The sequence below is a fragment of the Scophthalmus maximus genome, chromosome 18 (assembly GCF_022379125.1).
Source record: "Scophthalmus maximus strain ysfricsl-2021 chromosome 18, ASM2237912v1, whole genome shotgun sequence".
NCBI classification, from domain to species: Eukaryota; Metazoa; Chordata; class Actinopteri; order Pleuronectiformes; family Scophthalmidae; genus Scophthalmus; species Scophthalmus maximus.
Window position 1 is genome coordinate 8,201,344 of NC_061532.1, and position 22,769 is coordinate 8,224,112.

A 22,769-nucleotide genomic window follows, 5' to 3' on the forward strand; every position below is an offset into this window, starting at 1 on the left:
TTACTACAGCACTGTCACATTAAAAAAGTTCAGACTTTGTGAGTTAATTAAAAAAGGTTCTTACAAAAACTGAGAATTTCGAAGGGTAAATATGTGTAAACTGCACGAATGTACTAATAAGGAGAACTTCATGAAAAGTTCAACATGTAAGAAAACTTTAAGAGACCAATGTTAAATGACAAGTATTCTTTACCTGTAACCTGGAAGGTGCATTTGCCTGCACCAGCCTCATTGATGACGTTACAGGTGTACTCCCCCCAGCCGTCTCGATTCAGGCTGCGGATCGTGTACTCCGTCTCGTCTCTTTGGGCGTCAAAGGCTCCAGCGTGGAGCAGGCGATTTGATAGAAGCCACTCGAATCTCAGCACACGGGAGGGGTGGGCTCGCAGCACCCTGCAGGTCATGACCACAGGTCTCCCCAGGCCCTGGCGCATCTCTGTGTAAACTGCTTCCACTGTCGGAGGGTCTGAGCGAGAGACAGAAAGACTCAGATGAGTTCAGCCGGCATTTAATGTGGACAGAAGAGTCTGTCAAGGATGTCAATGCAATGGAAATGTGAAAGAATACGAAATAAATTGATGAAGAGGGGAGAAGAGAAAAAAGAGAGAGTGTGGGGGAAGATGCACTGACATCTATACAAGCCAGACACTATTCAGACAAGGGTCCTTGTGGTCAGACTAGATTGTCTCTGACCCCTAGAGGTATTACTTTTACAGAGAAAAATATCTGGAAGACAGAAAAGACAGTCAGAATACTAAATCTAGAAGGATTAGGTATGAGAAGAATAAATGAATATTTTTAAAAACCTAAACATCGACATTCAGTGAAAATCAAAACACAAGGAAAATGGCTCTGAGCAATGTTCTCGACCTACAGTAAGAAGAACACAACTGGGAAGGAAATCACAGCTTTTTCAGTGAAAATACATTTCAAACATGCACAGCCACTGAAAAGGAGAGAAATGTTTTGGAGGAACATTAGAACATGGATGGGAGCATTGAGCAGAAAGGAAAAAAGTGAGATTTGATCATAGTGTAAGTAAACGTTAAACAATCAGCACTGCAGAGTCAGGACAACTCAGCGACAACTGAAAAATGACGAATGAAAACAACTGTGGGGAGAGCGGCAGAGGTTGGGGGAAGATCAATTTTGCAGAACAACTAGAACAAAGTTCTGAATGAAATCAGTCATGCTTCACAGAAACCTGGGAACAGGATGATGAAGTGCATCTCAAGCTTTGAAAATGGAAAACCAATCACTTATTTGAGTATCTGACAGGCTTACTCTTCCCACCAAGAATTATTCAGCCAGACGTCATAGAGCCAAGTCAGGTGCTGGATATGACCTCAATGCAACTCACAATGTAAATGTGGGATTTAATTTATTTCATTATTTGCTCTATTAATGTGAATGAGTACAAAATGTGTCTGTGGGCTTTTCTTGAGGTCAAAATGTAAGTGCATCTGTCTGCAAGCACCAAAATGGTAACAAATAATTTCCCCATTTTAAGCGTCTTTGCTGTTGACATGCTCAAACAGATGCTTAACAAAATTCACAGCAGGGCCTGAAAAACAACAGTGAATGCTAGAAAGAAGATGCAGAACGACACAGAGCCTTAATTGCCTGAAATTAGCATAATTCTTTTCTGAGTCGAGGAGAGGCGGGGAGCTGCAGCCAGGGCTGGGGATGGCACTTCTCAAAATGTAATCTGTTACAGATCACTGATTACCTGATTGAAACGGTAATCTGCAACATAATCTTCAACATTATTCACATTAGACAATATAATCTAATCACAGTCTTCTGAACTTGATGGGATATGCAATTAAACTAACAGCTTACTAAAATTTACAGCACATCATTTGATAACACTATTAATGTCATTATCCACAACCTTAATTAGCCATTTTTACCTGCACCAAGAAGGTTATGTTTTCACACATGACCGTTTCTTTCTTTGTTGGTCAGTTGGTTTGTGTGTTTATTGGCAGGATTATGCAAAAAGTGGAGGGCTGGGACATTGGCCGAGGAACAACCCATTCAATTTTGGCGCGGATCCCGAGAAAGGGGCAGATCAAGGATTTTCACAATCTTAAACATTACGAAATAGGACTGGTTTGTTTTTCTTTTTTCGTGACCTTTTAAACCAGTGCCACTCTGTAGCGCTCATACCTCCACCAAGGCACAATAGTCCCCTAACCAAAATTAAATCCGCTGGATCCGGATTATAAATTGGATCTGCATAAAACTACACAGACTAATAGAAATCAGTCTCCTTAAAATGCCAGATTTTCTTAATGGCAAGAAGGCAGGTCTACTAACCCAGAAAAGAGAATAGGCAAATATCATACTGTGTGCAAAATAATCAAAGACATATAACTGTCTGAATTTACTTTGTTACCAACTGTGCTAATTATCACACAACCCACAATTCACACAGAAGCTACCCTAATTAATGACACACCAATTAATCAGATAATGAGCAGCAAAAATAACAAGCCACACTGGACGACAAAAGAAGTAAACACAAATCTTCCGTCACCTGATGCTCTTCACAAGGTGGAGAGCAAAGTGGTCTTCAGCACCGTTAAATGAAAGAGCAATCGGCTCCTCCTTCAAATGAGCCTTGACCGGGCTTTTACCCAAAACCTGATGGCTTATCTCCGACTCCAGAAGACGGAACCGAAATCTCTACTTATCACATTAAAATTGTAGGTTTGTGTTTGGTGAATCCCAGCCCCAGCTCCATAGCCTCCCTGAGTGGCACTAGACCAAATTGCAGTAAGTGCATTTCCGTTCACACAGAAAGACAAATGAAGACAGGGTTGGGGTCTGCAGCAAATGAAAAAATAAAATACAAAAATTCTTATATAATCAAAACATCCTTTAAACAAGGGCACATCCCTCACCCCCCCCCCCCCCCCCCCCCCCCCGTGAAACAGCTGCCCAGCAAACATGAGGCGAAAGGAGCAAAAAGGTCCTCTGTAATATTCCCTGACATGGCTCGCCATGGTTAGTGCAGCCGCGAGAGCGACGAGGGCTCGCAGTGGCTGTGAGTCACGGGCCAGGGGAAAACCCTGAGCACTGGCTGATAAGTCATCCATCATCAGTGGATACCTTGACAGTAATGTGGAGAAAAACAACATTTAGGAGCGCAGAGGCCTTTTCCCCGCTGTCCACGTAGGCTGCCGTCTGCAGGGAGGAGGGAGCCGAGTGGAATTTATGTGCTTGCGTGCACCTGTGTTTCGCAAACATCGCTTGACTGTTTTACAGAAAACTTCACCTTCAGTCAAAATGGGTTTCATTGTTTTCTTCCATGCACTTCAGGTGAGTGCATCGAGAAAAAGACATGTAACTCCTGTGGACGTGCTGCCAAAAGAGAATTGTGCTCTGCGTGTGTGACTGCATTTCTTTTATAGTTGGATGTACATTTGGTCTTTGTTGTTTTTCTCATCTTCTCTCATGGCTAACTTGACGGCGGTATGCAGATCTTTTAAAAAAGTAACAGTACCAATTAAATCAACTGAACAATAGGACATTTCAAGTAAAAGTTCTGCATTAAACTAAAACTACCACACTAGCTGTTAAATATTGTAGGAAAAAAAAAACAAATAAAAGCACGTGGAGCATTGAAGAATAATGGCCCAATATATTTCTAAGGTAATAAAAGCTGGTGTACAAATAATTTGTATGAGTATAAAATAATAGCTGGTGCTCTGGCTAGCAATAACAAGTGGCACTAATATAGGCTGAGTAAAGAAAAATCTGAACAAAGCTTTTACACTCTTTCATAATTAATTTCACTCGTCGTCTTTATTGTACTACAGATCATTCTTAAGTCACTGTCAACAAAACTCAACGCATTAAAAGCCCACCTTTAAGAGGACGGCTGCTTTTAATGTGGACATTTTTCAAGAGTGTAGACTGGAATTAGAGCTGAGTGGACACAAGGCTGATTTTATGAGGGCAGAGGGTAAACATGGGGTTAGTTTTGAGTTTGCATTAAATGGGGAACTACAAATAAAGGCCTAATATAACAATATCCCCCAGAAAGATCAGTTTTCTTTAAATAAAGGCCACTGTTTTAGTTGATATTATTACAGCATTAGATTGTTAATGCTACTAATCATAGCATCTAGGCTAGTTGTAACTGGTCACAAGCCAAACATTTTGAGAACCATTGGTTTTAACTTTAACAATGAATTATATTTTAGATGTAGAATCTTAAAGGTAACCAGCTGTCAGATAAATGGATTTGAGTCAAACATTAACAATTCCCCCTGAAAAGTACGTGGAGAAGAAGTACAAAGCTGGATAATATGGAAGTAGTCAAGTCAAGTACGCTGCTTGATTAAATGTACTTTAGCTATTCTACACCAGCACAACATGCCCGATGTGACATCGGCTTGCCGCGTTTTCCATGTTGTTACTGTCTGTTGACATATGTTGGAATTAACGCGTGACATACCTGCACTCCAGTCTGATATAGTTCACGTTTTGTGTTGAGCAGCTGTACGTGGGAGTATAAAAGAAAAACAAAGGGCCTTGTTTTTGGATGGAAAGAAAACGCATCCTTGTGGGAGAATATCCTCTGTAGCATAACACGTTTCACTATTAAGTCTTGATAGAGGAAAAGACATTCATTAGGAAGTCAAACAGTTATATACAGAATATTAAATGATAACCCGGATTCAACTGATGTATAATGAGTCCCTGTGTTGAATAATGTAGGGAAACAATGCTTCGCTTCAACGCGTCCTCATTCCCTCACGCTACAGCCTCTGCAATCAAACAATGAACTTGAGCACCATCTGCATTTACCATACAGTTATTAAAAGTTAGGGATAGTTTATGAACATAAATATACAATTAATGATAATCAATGCATGAGGAGAAGACTAGTGATCCGCTGACAGATTTAGCTCAGTCATTTACAAAGTTGCGAATTATTATGTCTTAGCCGTGTGAAGTCTTGTGTTTACAACCTACATATTTGCTGACCTTTTCTGGTGTGGCCCTGATGCAGCTGGTCAATTCAATGTTGTTCCATAAAAAAAGGTTATTCAAATTTCATCCCAAACAGGGTGTGCGCGCCCTGCTGTAATGCAAAAGATTAATTTGCTGGGGTTAGGCTAATGTGAATCGCTTTAATATGATTCACATTAGAGTGGGCCTCAGGGGCCCTCATTGCAGGCCTTCTTGACGCAGGAAGGAAAATTAATTAAAAACAATGATCATGTAATTCTGCTCATTACTTTTGCAGAGACAGTAGCTCTTTATCCTGGTGTGTCTTTTTGATGTATGTCAGATAGCGAGGCGCTTGCTCAGGGGGACAATCGCATGGTTGCATCAGGCAGGTGTCATGGACGATGTGAGGGGGAACAGAAGGATGTTCGGATAAAAGATTCCTGTGCATCTGTGCTGAGGAGCTTGATAACTCCCCCTCTGACAGACAGTGGTATCTAGGACAGGAGAGCACTCTATACCTCCTCCTTCCCTCTATTCTTCTCCGTTCCTTCACTTCTTCTCTCAAGCCCCTGGACCATGCCAAGTCAGTTTGACTAAGAACATTAGGGTGTCACAGCTTGGGATTTGGCGTTTGCAATTCTATTAGTGTGACAATTCTAAAAGGCAAACGTCTTCCCTTCCCTCTACCTCTCCTTGTGGCGTTGCCTCTGCCAGCCAACAGATGCAGGTTTTTACATATCAAAGCTGTTGACTTGCCAGAGTCGTTCCTTCACGCCTCTAATGCTCTTTGCTTCAGAGGACTGTACCTCAGTCCCTTGATCAAGTTACTAAACGCGGCTTTGCACATGGCTCACCACCAAAGGCGGGTTTGCTCATGCTGGGACCTGGAAATGGAGGCGAGAAAAGCATCTCGAGGGATTGGCTTGGGCTTACACGCCACGAGACAGGCCAAAAAAGAAATAAGGCAGAGGGCATACCGACAGGCATGCGGAGCGAACAACAAAGAAGGGCTGGATTGTGTTAATAAAGCAAATTCTCAAGCTGAGAACGGCGGGCAAAGGCCTAGGTGTTTGGCAAATGTAACAGAGTCAACAGTGCGTGTTGATGTGTACACATGGTGGACATATTTCCCTAATATACACAAGTTGTGTCAAAGCAATCTAAAAACACAAGGGTTGTTAGATTGTGCTTTGATGCCAACTATTAATAAGTAACAAGAGTCTGATGATAACAATTGGCTTTGAAGTGAGAACATGGCAGGATGATTGATTTATCAATACCAGAGCCCTAATAAGCCTCTTCATTATGTGGTCTGCTTTGAAGATGAAGACCAGATGAAAGTGCCGTTTGACATCGAGAACTGCAGTGCTTTATTAAAATAATTCTACATAATCAGAAATAATTGCATTCTCAGAATGAATTGTGTTGAAAGGAAGAGACAGAGGAGTTCTCCGTGTCTCGTTCATGTGTGTCATCCTGTGATGGAACTACACGCCAAGGCAAATCTGTCTGAGAGAAGGAATAGAGTAATGATAATGTGTGTCATTCTCTCCTTCCCCTCGCCTCCAGAGGCATGTCCTCTCTATCTGAGTGTCACTGACAACATGCTCTCCTTGTAAGTGACCCCTGTTCACTGGCACTGAGACCAGAGGGGAGGGGGCAACAAAGTGCGATAGGAGATGACCTTTTCTGGTTGCATGTCCGAGGAGAGAAAGCGCCCGTGCTATTGACCTCCACTATGAGACGTTGCCATTAAAAGGTTGTCGACTGTCCTGAGAATTACACCTTCTCTTGCCGAAAATATAGGTACATGTATATCATTCTGGATTTAACTGGGGAAATATGAAACCCCCTTAATTTTAAAACACCTGCTTTGGATTTTTAGTGTTCATTGTAGCTATTTAAGGCCACCTGAATTTATCGTCTTAAGTCTCGTTCCCCCTCTCCTCCCCCGAGATCTTCCGTCGCGCCAGACAACGAGGCAGCTGCCGATTGAGGTGAAACAGTTTTCCTTTGCCTTTTCTTGTTTTTCTTGTTTGTTTCTGCCTTGTCATATTTACGGTTCATCTAGATCACATTTGACGTTGTGTTTTCAGACTGAGGCGGAACTTTGTTGGAGTCCTCTTGGCTTCTTTCCTCCCCTGCACATTTACCCATGTGCACTGGATGCTGATGCGTTGCATTCAAGTTGTGCCATGGCGGATCACATTTCCTTTGTTCAGTGGTCACCTTTCAGATATTGTTTCAAGTTTTTGTTGCTGATACATTTGATTTGTGTATAAATCTCATCTATTTTTTAATTAGGGCCCGAGCCACTGCATTGTCAGGCGAGGACATATTGTAATCGTAGGAATTATTATTATACTTTTCTTCTTCTGCACATGCATCAGAAATGGTGAAAAATTTGATATTTTATTGACTCGATAGTACCACATTTCCCCCAGCTTTAAATTTGTTCTAGATGAATGAAATTTGGTAGGCACGTGTATCACATCAAGACCTACAAAAAAGCCATTTGGATTTTAGTTTTGCATTTTGGACATTTTGGTACTTTATGCGTCTTTATTATAGATGGTGGAGCGAGGATGCTGCGATTCATGTTCATGGCATCTTGACACCCACTCCACAGGAAAGTTCCTCACAGCACATTTATGATCAATGTGGTAACAGAGAGTTAGCATCTCTGCTTTACTGATTTTAACTTCTGCCCTACAGTATGAAGATTGATCTGAACTCTGTTCATTTTATTTCATGAATAGTGTATATTAGCAGACGGAAAACAATCCTTCTGCATCACAGACTTTGGAAAAGAAGTAACACACACACACACACACACACACACACACACACACACACACACACACACACACATTAAAAACAAGTCCTGCTATATAAAGTCACAATAAATAACAATGAAGTGCATCATCAAGTATCTTGTGTACACTAACAACTGACTTACGCTCTTCAGAGTCACTGCTTGGGCAAAAACCAAAGACCAAATTCATAAAGGGAATTAAGCAGAGAAAAGAGTAACGGCGTGTCTACAGAGAAAGTGTTGCAGCCACAATTCTTAGTTGTCCATCTTACACGCTGCAATCTTGTCAGCGTGACCTGAAGCAGGTCAGGTCTATTTATCAGGTCTATTCATATTCACTTAATTACAGTGATTGTGCTCTGAGCATGTGGGTGACCTACAACTCTGAACTGTGGCTAAACACAGCCTGCATACATGTAGACAGAGCACCAGAGCTGCTGCTGTGAGTCTGCTAGTGAGCTGCTCATGCTTCGCCTTTCTGTGCAGACACATTATAAGATACTGCCCAGACTGGCATGCGATATCTCCAGCAGCCACCATAGGGTCAGGACCTGTGGCTATTAGGGGTGAGTTTTCTCACGGTACGACTTCTACCATGATGTCCACAAAAAAAGAATCAACTCTGCATATGTGTTTCAAACCTACCATCATAAAGTACTAACCAGTTGAAATTTCTTGGATAGTTTTATATGAAGTCAAACATTTCTTTTACGGGGGAAAAAAAGGATTTTACATCAAGGCCTGAGGGATCTTTATGCTATGAAGTCAGTGAAAAATGCATTTTATTTTGGGCATACCTTATTTAAATGTGTCACATTTTTTTCTTCAAATTTTCACCGATTTGCACATGAAGCTGTATCATGTGATGTTGCTACACATGAAGGCAAAAATAAAATATTCTCATAAAGGCTGCATACTTCAAGCTGCTGACCGAAAAGCTTTTGGACAGTTAGGGTTAATTTACTTTTACCGTGCTATAATCGTGCTGCCCCGAGACAAACAGCGCACAGAATACAGTAAGTACCCCCGCTGGTCTCCAAACGGCAGCGGGATCACTGTGACCTATTGCTGCTTGTGGCAGTAAACTGCTCTCTGCTGAGAGGGAGAAATCGGGAGAGCATCCTCATCCATTCTTCCAATATTTCACGTAGACTATACGCAGTTTAACCGTTGTTTAAAAGAAGGGCCAAGTGGGGGACGGGTTCAACATGAGGATGCTGTGTGAATATACAACAGCAATTTAACCTTGTTTTAAGAGAGGCTATTAGCACCAATCTTTTTCTTTTGTATCCTTTCTTTGCACGAGGTGGCAGATCCGCCGAGCGTTGCTAATTAATGAAGGGCATCTTCCAGTCTAAATCCTTTGTTTACTTTTTAGTGTCAGCACTGGTGCATAGCAAAGCTACTAACCTTTGATTTGGGCTGTCATCGCCGCATAATCATAATCAATTCAGGCAAAAAAATTCCACACAACTTTCTTCAAAGCACATCAAAACTTCATTAATTCTCTTAACACAGCACGGTTGGTAACAGCTAAGCTGAAACGTGAACGCCATGGCAAAGAGTACAATAACACTTGGGAAAAAAATTAGGGCAGAAATTATGCGCTAATCCTTGTCGGCAAGAAGAGAACGGGGACTGCTCTTGATCCTCTTCAATCAAAATATTGGTAGTGGGAGTGTCAAACTCGTCTTGAATCCAAAACTGGTTGAGCTGCTGCCATAATTCAGTTTTATTAGTAACACTCTAAAAGTTGCTGGACATTTTTCTGCAGTCTTATGTTTGGCAAATCTAATGCTTTGGACACTTGGCAAAAGTTGGCAGTCAGCATGCAGTATGTTAATTGCCATACATTTCACAGATTATGGTAAATTGAGATGGAAGAATGCGTGGATTAACAAAGTAGGCCATGAAAAAAAAAACAATGGAGCTGTGGTTACGAGATTCACTTTTTCTATTTCTTGTAATCAATTGCCAGAGAATGGCGAGCACCCCACAAGGATCACTTTAATTTCCTTCCTATCCATCTTCAATTCTTTTTTTGGCGGGGAGAATCCTCCCCAGCCCTTGAATGAGTGACAGCGCTTTGAGTCTCTGACGTTCATTTGCAAATATTCCATTCATATCTCCATAAATGAATACAAAATGAATACTTGTGGGAATAAATTAGCCGCTCACTAATTAGCTGTTAAGCCATCTTTGAATGTCACATCTTAAAGGATGGGAAGGGGTTTGTCAGTAAGCGGCAGCGGCAGTGGCAGGGGGTCCGAGGCCTGAAGCTATGGCACACAGTCTCCTCTGATGTGAGTGTGCGTACACACACACTGTACTTCTATCTCTACGAAGACATTTTTTGACGTAATGCACTTCTTAGCTCTTTACCCTGAACCTAACTTGAGCCTAATTCTAACCTGAACTGTAAAACCAAGTCTAAACCCTTTGACGTTTTGGGGACCCGCAAAAATGTCCTCACTTCCCCAAAATATCCTTACTCAGTATGATCTATAACACTGTAACTGGTCCTCACAAAAATAGACACACACCCACACAAAAACAAACAACCAAACAAACATGTAGACAGATTCTAACAAGCTTTGAGCCTTTGTTAATATTAGCTGTGCTAAGTTTACACCACAGATAAAGTCTCCTCCTTAGTGTAAGAGGTGGAGTCAGAGCTGTTTTCTGTCAGACATGACTGAGGTACCAGGGGACTGGACTAATTTTACATCTTTCAGTGGGAATGGGATGGGCATGGAAGCGGAGGAATGGCAGAACATACTAGTCACTTGAACACATTTAGATTAATTATACTGGATACGAAGAAGATACATCACTGTAACATTTGACACTGTAAACGTACATTATGTCACAGCTGCAACATGCACACATATCTGACTACTCACATTGTACGATCAGCTCCACCACCGCCTCCCGGGGCTTCACGTTGAACCCATTATACTGGCTGGTCTGGCAGCGGTACGAGCCCGTCATCTCCCTGGACACATTAACAATACGCAACACACCATCGTAGCTCTCCATCTGCATGTTGCCATCCGGCATCGGCGCCTCCTTATCCGCCCGTGACCACAGGATGATGGGCTTGGGCTTCCCTGAAACAAGGCACTCCAGCTCCACTGTGTCACCCTCGCGGGCCACCAGGGGGGATTTGCCCCGGGGGACTGTCAGGTTTGGAGGAACTAAGAAAGAGAAAAACAGAGGAGGGACTGATATGGGGCTCTAGAAAGTCAGCAGGCGGGGTATGAGGAAATGGTCGAGTGCGAGGGAGAAATGACGTGGAAAGTACGGGGTGGGGGGGAGCGAATGAGCATCCAAGTTGCAATGGCAATGAAGCTGAGTCTCAGCCACACACAAAGCTTGGTATGGAAGGACCATGCAGATATTAGCAGCGGCAATGGCTAACAGCTGCCACTGGACGATCTGTGCATGTACTCTACGTAAAACCATCATGGAGGGCAGCAGTGAGGAGCAATGGCAAACAATGAACAATGCAATGAAGAGCTGACAAACGAATGCACTATGTTACCATACCGGTCGGAGCAAATGATAGCCCCTGGCAACCAAATAGGTCCAGGTACAGCTCCAGGAACTAAAACAGAAAGTAAATGTCCCTCTTGTGCATCCCCATTTGTGATTCTAACAATGAAATAACTGAGTGTTATTGTACTTCATATTATACTCGTGTTGTGTTGTTCTTTTTTCAGCTTCAGTATATATATATGTCATAGCAACAATCAACTAAGTAAAAGAACAGTATGCCATTTTTGATAAATATGCTTATTTGACTTCTTCCTCCTGAATTAGGTGAGGAGATTATTGCTTTTACCTGTGGAGGACAGGAATGACAATGGACAACAGTAAGCCTCACCCAGTCTTCTTTTTCAAATCCACCTACTAGCACTGCTAAAGCTCACTAATTCACGTCTCCATTTTTTTAACCTGTGCATGAAGTTTTTACAGGGCGGGGGGTTGTGTATCAGACTATTTCTTGGGTGGGCAAAGTCACTTTCCAGGGTCTCAGCAGATTTAAAGAGGATCGCCTGAAGAGCTCACACTGAAAACAAGACTTCAGACACTGTGAAATGTTTTAATAAGCGAGCTGTAAAGGTGCTGCTAGGTGGATTTTGTTGCCTTTGAACAGGCCCTCTCTAGATGTTTGCCCCTGTACCAGACCTTGTGCTAAGTTAAGTTAACCTTAACCACGCTCTAACTTTAAATTGAATTGGAAGATAAGAGACTGGTCTGGAGTTTCATCTACATGTCAGCAAGAGAGCAAATAAACATGTTTCCCAAAAATATTTAACTGCTCCTTTAAGTTTTGTTCCTTTTGTTGGCTTTGGTCTCTTGATTCACCTGGTCCCTGTATCGCTCTCACACTCTCCAACCCAACAGTTCCTGGGCCATCGGAAAGTACAGAGCCCAGACAAGGCTCTATTCGTTCACCAGGAACAACAGCAGACGAATTCAGTGGAAATGGGCTGTAATTCATTGAGTGGGGTAAAAATAACCCAACTCAATAAACAAATTCTCTGTACTCCACATCTTCCTAAGCAATGATATCGCATTAGCCTTCTAAGATAGCATCATCATTGTCAGCACTGCAATTAAAATAATCAGCATTGCACAATCATCGTCATCATGATCGTCACATTTTCACCACCAACATCATCGTTTCAGCATTTATAATCCTTATCACATCGCCACCACTTGCATCAATGCCATGATCGCTCTGCAGCTTTTACCTTCCCTGCCCTCCTCCTCATGGAGCTACTCAATCTCATCCACAGCGTCATATAATTCAGAGCACCTACAACAGCACACTCCCAAAGGTGATATAGCATTACTGCTGGCCGTGTAACAATATATGACCCAATAAATATTTTGCCCTTGTTTAACGGACATTTTAGAGCCTGGATTTAAGTTAGCAATGAATAATAAAAGAAGCACTAAGTGCCAAATTGCAGGACACAAAAATGTGTGTGTGTGTGTGTGTGTGTGTGTGTGTGTGTGTACGAAGTTTGGAAAGTGGTGAAACTAGCAGGTTGGATCAGGCTGGTGTGGTTTCTCATCAAGCATGCTGGCCAAGTAAATTTGTTTAATTAGTAAACCTGGCAAATTGCATCGGCTCCCAGAGTACTGTGTGTGTGGTTGTGTGTGTGTGTTTGTATGTGTGTGTTCATGCATTTTTGTGAAAGTCCAAACAATCAGCAGAGTTCAGGACTATTTTGTAGTCCTTTTCCCAAAATAGTTTACAGCCAGCAATTTGAGGAGTGAAAATCGTCTGTGATGAAACTGTGTCATGGTTCTCTGATGATTTTTCGAATCACTGTCATTCTGCCGAAACAATGCTGCAGCTGGGATGAAGTCAAGCCACAGTAGAGTTCCGTAGTGATGAAATCACCGGCAATCTCCAGAATACGACACAGACAAGTCCGGACACATTTCGTTTGACCCCATTTCTGTCTAGGTGAGAAGCAGTGACCCCGCATTCGTCTGGATGCTCCATGTTGGTTGTGCCTTTTGCCCTTAAAGTGAGTCAGAAGGCACAAACCCACCCAGCATGCTGAACCTTATGTAGACCTGCATGTGAGTCATAGACGGATCAAACTGGTAGAAGCTCAGCATGCATTCCTGATTCCAATTTGCGAAATCAAATGCTTGATTTAAATTGAAAAAAATGGTGATAAACCAACCAACCAATCATAAAACCAACAAGCAAAATGAGGTTATTGTTAACCCCAGAGAAAATACGTTTTAGCACAACGTAAGAGCGAGGGGTGGGTGTGGCTGCAACCTACACCTGTAGCCATGCACCAATTGGCCGGTACTAGCCGTCAATCACACTGTATATCCATGCACACTGTGCTTTATCGTCTATTTTACTCTAAATGGGACCATCATTTACAAAAATGAACACCATGCGGTGTTGAAGAAGAGTTCCAAATACTACTGTTGGTTTACAAAGCACTCAATGGTTTAGGGTCAACATACATTTGTGATCTTCTGCTCTGCTATGAACCATCCTGACCTCTCAGATCGTCTGGAACAGGCCTGCTTTCTGTCCACAGAGACAGAAGTAAAAGGAGAGACAGCGTCCAGTTTTCTATGCTCGATGAAAATGTGCCTTTCCAGCCATTCGTCACATGCAGGTTTGGCTGCTCATCAGCTAGTTCAACGTTGTCAAGACCTTTTCAGGCGTGAGATGCATAAACATGTTGGTGTCATAGGCATGGCATAATGGGGACCGGTCATTCACAGACGAATCTTGGCAATGCTAGTTGGCACCAAAGGAGCAGAAAAAATTATCTCCACGAGACAATGACAGCAGAAACTCATTTCCTTCTCATACATTTGCTGATCGGTATTCACACAATGCATTGACTGAGCTAGCCAGGTGTTAAGAGCCGACATATATCATTTCCACAGCATATTTTCTCCACTTTTTCAGAACAAATTCCTTGGGTCCAAATGGTGAAATGGTGAACTGAAAGCAGCAGGGAAGTCGGAGGGGAGGGAAAGGCGAGCCTCCATCAACGAGCGGAGCAGAAAGTGTATGCACTGAGTTGCCATCATTACACCTGGCCTCTCCGCAGCCCACATTAGGCAGGCAGTTACAGTTGTCTGCCTTTTGGTTTGGCAGCACAAAATACTGGCCATCAGCTGCCATTGTCTCTCTCAGCACCATCACGCAACACGCAAACAGACGTACATGCGCACAGAATGTCTCTCGCTTCGCTTGTACCTCATTCTTCCTCCTGCTCCCTCTTTTCCGAGTGAACACCCAGTCTCTGTGTGTGAGACTGACCACTGCGCTGCTCTGTGGCAGCGAGCCCACTACTGGTCTTCACTGTGCTCTCATTGTGCCAAAGCCATCCAAATGCCAGTGATGCCTGCAGGGCAAGCCCGCTGTGTGCGTATGCTTGTGTAGAGTGCGCTTACGTGGTTTTTATGTCTCTCTGTGTTTATAGCGGAGTGTTTCTCTTCCCGCCCATGGGTGACACCATGCTGTGAACCTGCCTCAGTTCCTCAACAGGATGCCCTGGGACTGGACCTCGCTGTTCAGTATCAGTAGCTGTACACATCTCCAGGGCCTCAGTTGGAATGAATCTCCAAGCATAGAGGCTGATTGCTGGAGCCTATCAGCAGGATCCATCAGCCATCACTGTGACTGCTGTGGCAGACAGTGCAATGTGAGCTGACTGCAAAACATAAAAATACCTGGCTCTTTGCATTTTTTTTTTTTTTTTTTACAGCAACAGCGAGCCAGAGTGGTGTGCATGGGCGTTTATCGAGAATAAACAACGTACCGCTGCCCCCTTTCTGCTAAGTGCTGTGACATCACTCCCCATCACCATGGCAACAGCTCTCTCTACTACTGAAACTCCTGCGGAGTGAGTGTGTAAGTATGTGTGAGTGAGTGTGTGTTTAGACAGCTGGGGCCAATGAGTTGGTCACAATGTGACAGGACTCTGTACTCCTCTGAGTCCTGGACCTCTGGGACAGAGACAGGAGACCTGTAAGTCCACTGCGGGCACACTTGTGAATCTGTGTGTGTGTGTGTGTGTGTGTGTGTCTGTTTGAGACAGAGAGAGAGACACAGAGAGAGAGAGAGCGAAGCATCCATACAGGTTGCTGAAGTGAAATAAATGACAACAGATGTGTTAAAATTGGCTAAGTGCAATGACAGACTGAAGAGACACATTGCTGACCACACTGACATACTATTTTGTGTGTGTGTGTTTGAGCTGTATGCTTTTCCCCTGAGATTTTAGAAGTTGTCTTACGATCAATCACATGGACCATGAATTCATTTGGGTGAGAGTGTACAGCAGCAGGCTTTAAATACCAACACTCTCGTTGCACGGCTATAATCTGATTCATGGCCACACTGCTCTCTGTAATGTCTGTACTTCTTTTTTTTTTTTACATTTACCCAACCATACAGGATTGGCCAGTGCCCCAGTTTAGAAATGCACAAAGACACACCTCCAGTACCGCCACTTTCCACTGCTAAGCACTGAACTGGAGCCCAAAAGGACCAGAGTTTATGTATATCGCTCAAGGGGCCGCAATAGTAGTTAATGAGGGAGGGAGAGTGTTTCTTGTTCATGTTTGCCTTCCAGATTGTCCCAGCTGGACTGGGAGGTGATTTCCCAGATGGCCACCATAAAGCATGACTTCAGGTGGTGCAGTTGAGGCTAGATGCTGGCACACTGTGCATAATGTACCCAGTTATCTAGTCTTATTAACATATTTTATGGACTTGGCACAAAGTGAACATTGGTCACACTATAGCTGCATCTGAACACGCCTATCGCCCTTTTGTATTTACAGAGTAAAGAGTATGTGATTTCACCTAGACAGTTATGGCATCTATTACCTTCCTCTGCAAAGTGTGTTGTGCAGACGTATGCCGCCAGGCGGTTGAATGCCTATGATTATAGAAGTGGCATCACTGTGGTATCTACTGTTGTCATATGGCAGATTTGTCAGGACAGCATCACAGCTGTGGGACAGCTGTTAGGCCTGTTCATCCAAGTTCACAGCTTGGGGTTTGTTTGGGACCTGTTTATCCAACATTAAGATGCAATTATTTAAGCCAAGTCAGCAGTTCATTACTTAATTTTGCATCTGAAAAGTGTTCAGTTTGTGTGATTTCACACATAAGGTAACATTTTTTTTTTTTACATGTACATTTCCTTTTTATTTATGGTATTGAGGGATTTTATAGATCATATCGCATTCATTTCTAGTCAGTTGTATCCTTACCAACACATATTATCATTTACTGACCATTTGTTAAACCAGTGTAGCAACCCTGGTTTAGACATTTGACATTACACAGGTTAGAATAGTGGACAAGTACTGAGTGGAAGGTGGTTTTTAACATTTCTAAAGCTAAAGACACAATTGCAAAATTGTAAGAAGTGGATTAAACAGTGTGTTTGCTAACTAATTACTAACTGTTACTTCAAAGTCTACAGAGCACATTAACCTACCACATTAGTTTGTGGGGTCGCGAAGTGGCCCTGGATGCTATTAGAGCTAACACTAGTAGCTCTATCAACACCATCAACTGATGACGATGACCTCTGTCTCGGTCATGCACTTTGAGCCCCAGTCTTTGTTCATGATATCATGTGTGTAGCCATAACGTGCATGTTAAAAACTTTAAAAAAAAAACAGTCAACTTGAATTATTAAAGTCAACTAGAGACTTTGAGGATTTCAACGAACTCAATGGAGTTAATGCAGCTTAATTAGCTATCGAGTATCAAAGGTCATCAGCTGAAAATTAAGAACTTTCTCTTTCTTTCTGAAAATAAGAATACCTTGTTTTAAAAAGCCTTAGAAATTGAGCTATACTCATATTTCTAAACAGTTATTCAACCAGCTACTGTAGATCTCCTACTGTACGAATCAAACACAAAAGAAAAAAGAGAATCAATCGATAAACACATTTTTTGTGAAAACTTTACATGGTCAAATCTGAAGAAATAAAACAGCAAACAACTGGTTTCCACTCACAGGGAGCAAACAGCAGTTGAACTTTTCGGTGAGTCAGGATAAAGACCTTGCGGCCGGTGAATCTGCTGCGGAGGCAAACGCGTAGGCGACAGCCAACGGTCATGTAGAGACTCGCATGTGGCGCAGCCACTCGGATGATGGCAGCTCATGGTGAATCAGAGTCAACCAGACAATGATTGAGAGGAAGAAAGACAGAGATGAGCAAGCCTGCTATGAGCTTTAGATGACTCAAATTCATTTCAGAAAAAAAAATATATATATAAAAAATGGCTGTACTTTGTTTTTTAAACCATCTAATTTTGTAATCAACTGACCACTTAATTGATTCACTTGTTTCATTAACTGCAGCGATTCTTGAGAGTGACAGAGACACTGGGTGCTAATCGAGGGACTCATCGTGGAGGGATTTATCCGCTGCATGACACAAGAGAGGTTACTTTCCATCCTAACACTTAGTTGTGATCATAAGTCCGACTGGGGATAAGCTCCTGGTGTGTGCTGATGCTGGGATGTATCAACAGTCACTATTCTCACCACGGCTGTTTAAATGAAATGTGGTTTTCAATGTGGCAGAATCCAGTGTTTATAATAATTAAAGTGTGCTGGTGCAACGAGTGGTGCATCAGCTTCGTGAATAAGAACTGATAACTTGAAATGTCAGATAATCCATCCAAAATAACTCTACATGCTATTAAAAATGAATCTCTAAGATGTTCCCACTGGTAGGTCCAATCGTAACCCAATAACATTTCAGTGCCCCAGCCGTAGGATGGCCATAATCACAACATCTAAAATAATCTAGCAATACACACCCACTAAACACACATCAACACACAATCTAATGAGCAGATTTAATTGGCTAGTTCCTATTAGAAGTTTATGGGATGTTTTATGTTTTACACTAATGCTCGTAACTCTTTTCTGCAGTTGCCGTGTCTTGTGGTTCTTAATCCTGACAGTGTCCAAAGGGGAGGTTTGTGTCCTCCTCTTTCCGGACTGCGCTCATAAATAAGTATTAGCCTTGCCATCTCTGGAAGCCCTGATGAGAAGAGAAGTCGCTTATTCAATGAGCATGTCACCATTGTAAATATTAGTGCTGTTTTGCAAATGGGAGAAATCTTGAAAGCTGTTGAAATATGTGTTCATCAAAAGTTGAAAGAGTGGGAGATAGTAAATATTCTCTTTTATGAAGACGTGCTGTGGCTGCATGGGGCTAAGCTGGGGTTTGGAATCTAGAACCGGGGCCAATGCTGGAACAGCACTGGAACAGTGTTCAGACTAGAGACACTTCAGGCACAATCGCTTTCCAAACCCTGGCAGACCTACAGTGTAATCTCCTCTAAAAGCTTTTATTAAGACGTCTAATTGCGGCTCTGGCTTTCTCCCTTCAGAAGAACAGGCACAGGAACAAAAATGGGGCTTATTCACCCCAAAACCGGCTGCAGGCGTACGGCATGGCGGAGGCACGAAGCGCTTTAGTACACAGGCGCTATACTGTTACGCTTAGCGCAGACACTCCTTTGATTCATGACATCAATCTGACAGGAAGAAACATCACGCGGAACAGGCATTCACCAGGAAAACAGGCAAGTCACATCCAGGTGAAGCAGTGGGAATAGTAACCGGCAGAAGCAAAATTCAATATGTTATTTCCTTTGACAGGGACAGCTCCATGACAATGCAACGCTTTCATTATATTTCATACCAACACATCTGACTGGAACAATAAAAGCATAAGAAGCCATCACATCTAAGCCTTACGAAAACCTTTCATTTCATATATTCACATTCATTTCCTCACTTATTTCCTCAGTTAGATAGCAGTACTTTTTTTTTTACACATTAAAGTGTCTGTGTTCATGCATTGGCATCACCCAGGCACTCCAAAATAAGGCACCGCACTGCTTAAATGATAATGAGGAAACAATCTTGGCAAGTACGATTGATCCTACTGTTTTATAGCGCGGGGATTATCAAAGGATTATCAAACAATAATTATGCACCCAGGGTCGACTTGCGGCTTTCATGTTCACGCTGTGAGTGGCAGCGAGGTGTGTGTGCAATAGGAACAACAGGACGCTGAGAGGAGATGAGGGCGCATGAGTGTGGTGAGTGTGTCTGTCACTGTGTGTGCATGCAGTGTGAGCACATAAGGGGAACTAAAGCTTCACAACATCACACAACCCAAAAGTCACCTATCAGTAGTGAACACACGGCAGTAAATTCAAAGCAAAACAGAAATCTACCGCACAAGTGGCAACGCCAGACCAACGGAGGTCCCCCCTCACGAAAAAGCTGGCTAGGGATGAGTGAGCAAGCAGGAAACTCCCGATCGTGGCATCTCTGAGGCGTTGAGTTGATCAGGGTCCCATCCCTGGAGTCCATGGGTGATGGATTAATGCATTGTGACACTGGAACGTTACCACGCATTTCCTGCTCTAACGTACACAAGACCACCATTCCCATTCCGTTACATGTTGTCTCCAAGTCTCTCTTACCATTGCTTTTACCGTTATTGTAAAGCCTTTAGAAAAGAAAACTAAATTCAAGCTCTGTCGTTGCCTCTGGCACTGTTCCAGGTTTTTCTAATCCAATCATCTGACATGGAGAGGGTTTGATAAATGTTAAAAGACAGAAGATAGAAAACAGACATTTGACAGCTGATTCTAACCTTTGATTGTTCTTTCTATGTCAGAATCTTGATTTAATTTTTCTTACTGATGATACGATAGAGAAGCAGAGTATCCACAAGAAAAATACAGTGACATGTTGCTGCAACCCTGTTTCTCAGAGACTACTCAACATGCTGTGATTGACATTACAATTCTACAGCTCGGTAGACAAGGTGGATTGATATGTTGTGTTATCAACATGCCCTTTACATGTATGCAAAACGTTAGTAAGAGCAGTGGTGGAAGCAGCCAATAAGATGGAAGGACGATGGATGTTTAGTCTCTGATTAGTTGGACTGAGGGAATCGGCTTTGGTTCACGGGAATCCAATTAAACAGTCGATGCAAAACAGAGGTGTTGGTGGTGTAATACAATGGTGTGTGCAGTAACTGCAAACACAATCGAACTGTTGAATCTTTTTTTTCAGCCTGGGATAGAATACTGGAATGCAAAGTGGCGGTGAACAATCGTCGAAAGAGGACATGTAAACATTCCTAACCAGTGGAGACCGTCCAGGAAAAGGGCTTACAGGAATAGTTCACCCAATTCTCACACACACACACACACACACATACAGAGAACTATCTGGCAGTTTTTTGTTTCATCTTCATAGGTTATTATATACTTGTCTTTAAGACAGTTTCCGAAAATGCCCCAGTTATTTATGATCATTTAGAAAGCATATTTGTATTGGGACTATTTTCTGACAAATTGAAAAAAAATGTTTTAATTGTAATTACAATGCAGCTTTCAATGTTATACTCAGGTGCATTATTTTCAGTGGCAGACAAGTGAAAACCTCAGCAGGAACTAAACAAAACTATCAGGGCTAGAAACCACCAGAGATTCATGGGCAAACGTGTCTGTCAGAAATTGGGTGAACTGACCTTTTAAAGAAAAATTCCCGTTTCATTATTGCTACCATTCCTATCTTTTACATGTCAGCATAACTGGTGAGAATTATTATACAACAAGAAACTGCTTCAAGAGCAACCAGGCCTTAGACAGGTTTTCATCACCTTCCAATGTAAATGACACTATTGTATGTATGTTAACCAATTACCAAGGTTATCTTTAAAGTTGTTTTTAGACCTGTCAGTTGTAAATGCTCATTCGATCTTAGATGATAGTGATTTCCTGGTTCAACTTTTTTTCTGCTGTCCACAACATAGTTTTATACACAAATATTACAGTGCAGTTGATTATTATAGCTATGAGTAACATTCAGAGTGTGAAAAATATAAGACTGATAGGATTGATAGCAAAAACTATAATAACAAAATAACTATAATAGCATTAAAAAGCCCCAATCCCCACAGTCTAAGAAACACTATCAGGTGTACTCTGACAATAGTGATCTTCAATAGTGTGTGTGTGTGTGTGTGAAATATGTTGGGGGAGATGTGTAGATGCGTCACTGACACAAAGGGGTGTGAGGCTCACCAGTAGTGGACGAGATGTTGACATCGATGCTGATCTCAGGGATGCCCCCTCCCTTCAGCGCGGCCACGCAGGTGTATGTACCGAAGTCAGTGAACTTGAGGTCAATGATGTCCAGATTGGTGGTCCCAGGGGAGATGTCAGGGTCGGTTTGGGTGATGACCATGCGTTCTGAGCTCCGCAAGGCGCGCCCGTTCTTCAGCCAGCTAAATGTCAGCTCCTCTGGTGGGGTCGCCTCCACCTAGGACAATCGGTATGTTCTCAGTATTACACTCAGTGTCGCTTTGCTTAGATATATGCATATACAGTATATGTGTGTATTCTTTAACTCTACCTGACAAGATATCTTGACTTCACGTCCAATCTGGATGTTGTCGTCGTTGTGGTAGGGGTCAGGTGTGATCCAGAATCGACCCTTTTTCAAAGCTGTGAAAGGAAAATCCACTTCATTAAAAGAAGATTTAAGATTTTTTTTTCTGCAAGTCTGTGACACTCTGAGACATTCACTGTAGGTTAAGGTTTTCCTTGTTATATTGATATCATTTCTGAGGGTTTTATGGATTTGCTAAATATATATTTTTTTAGCGATTTTACTTGGCTTAATGTCCACACTTGCGCTATAAATGAATGTTACGCACCTCTCCGGAGAATGCACTTTATGACTGTCTGTCTGACTCACAACTGCTCGGCTTTTGCACACTTCACATTAGACTATACCTCACCTCTCGTGTTACTTCAGCGCCTAGGCTATGAAATCTTCACAATGTAGTCACTGATATGACAACTGGAACAGCTTTTTTTAACACAAGTGAAACTACAGCTTCCGATGCAGCAGAATGGTCAAACAGTGAATTTGACAGATGCTTTGAACCAACATGAATATTGATAGCTACAGACCAAAAAATCCTACTGCAGAGAGGCAGGCTAATGCACACGAACACAAAAGTGCACACAAGCACACACTGTGAAATTGGAGAGATACCTAACAAAATATCCACCATTTCTAATCCAATTTGGTTTCCAAACTCCATTTTGAAAGCATAGCTCATCTGAACAGCAAAGGAGAAGATGATTTCATTATAATGCATGCTGTATTGGTTCCAAACCCCTGTGCCTACTGTTCAATTCATCTCCTCAACAAAAAAAGCTGACGGCACCATGGAAATCTTTTCATCTTGCAATTCCCAAGTGACATTATCATATTCAGTTTGATAACGGCAAAATGAAAACAAAACCTGCGTGTCAGATTTAAACACAGGAAATTGAATGTGCAAAACATCGTGATGCCTGCCGAGTTGAACATTCGGGGTAGAGACGAGCGACACATGC

At 42.3% G+C, this 22,769-nt stretch overlaps 1 protein-coding gene and 1 long non-coding RNA gene across 5 annotated transcripts in view; one reads left to right on the plus strand and one right to left on the minus strand.

Annotated features, from left to right (window-relative positions):
- Positions 1-22,769, minus strand: part of LOC118290204 (MAM domain-containing glycosylphosphatidylinositol anchor protein 2-like) — a 150,909-nt gene that overhangs the window by 44,508 nt on the left and 83,632 nt on the right. For 2 of the 4 annotated variants that reach the window (XM_035617700.2, XM_035617699.2), the window contains exons 7-10: positions 21,775-21,866; positions 21,444-21,681; positions 10,687-10,980; positions 194-466 (exon numbers count right to left, since the gene is read on the minus strand). In XM_035617700.2, the coding sequence (XP_035473593.2) occupies positions 194-466; positions 10,687-10,980; positions 21,444-21,681; positions 21,775-21,866 (897 nt within the window). Of the gene's footprint in view, positions 1-193; positions 467-10,686; positions 11,008-21,443; positions 21,682-21,774; positions 21,867-22,769 lie in introns of all 4 variants that reach the window. The other 2 variants (XM_047328771.1, XM_035617696.2) reach the window with 1 other exon arrangement.
- Positions 6,825-7,837, plus strand: LOC124849600. The gene is made up of 2 exons (XR_007030113.1): positions 6,825-6,965; positions 7,065-7,837. It is a non-coding gene; the product is annotated as an uncharacterized LOC124849600 (long non-coding RNA).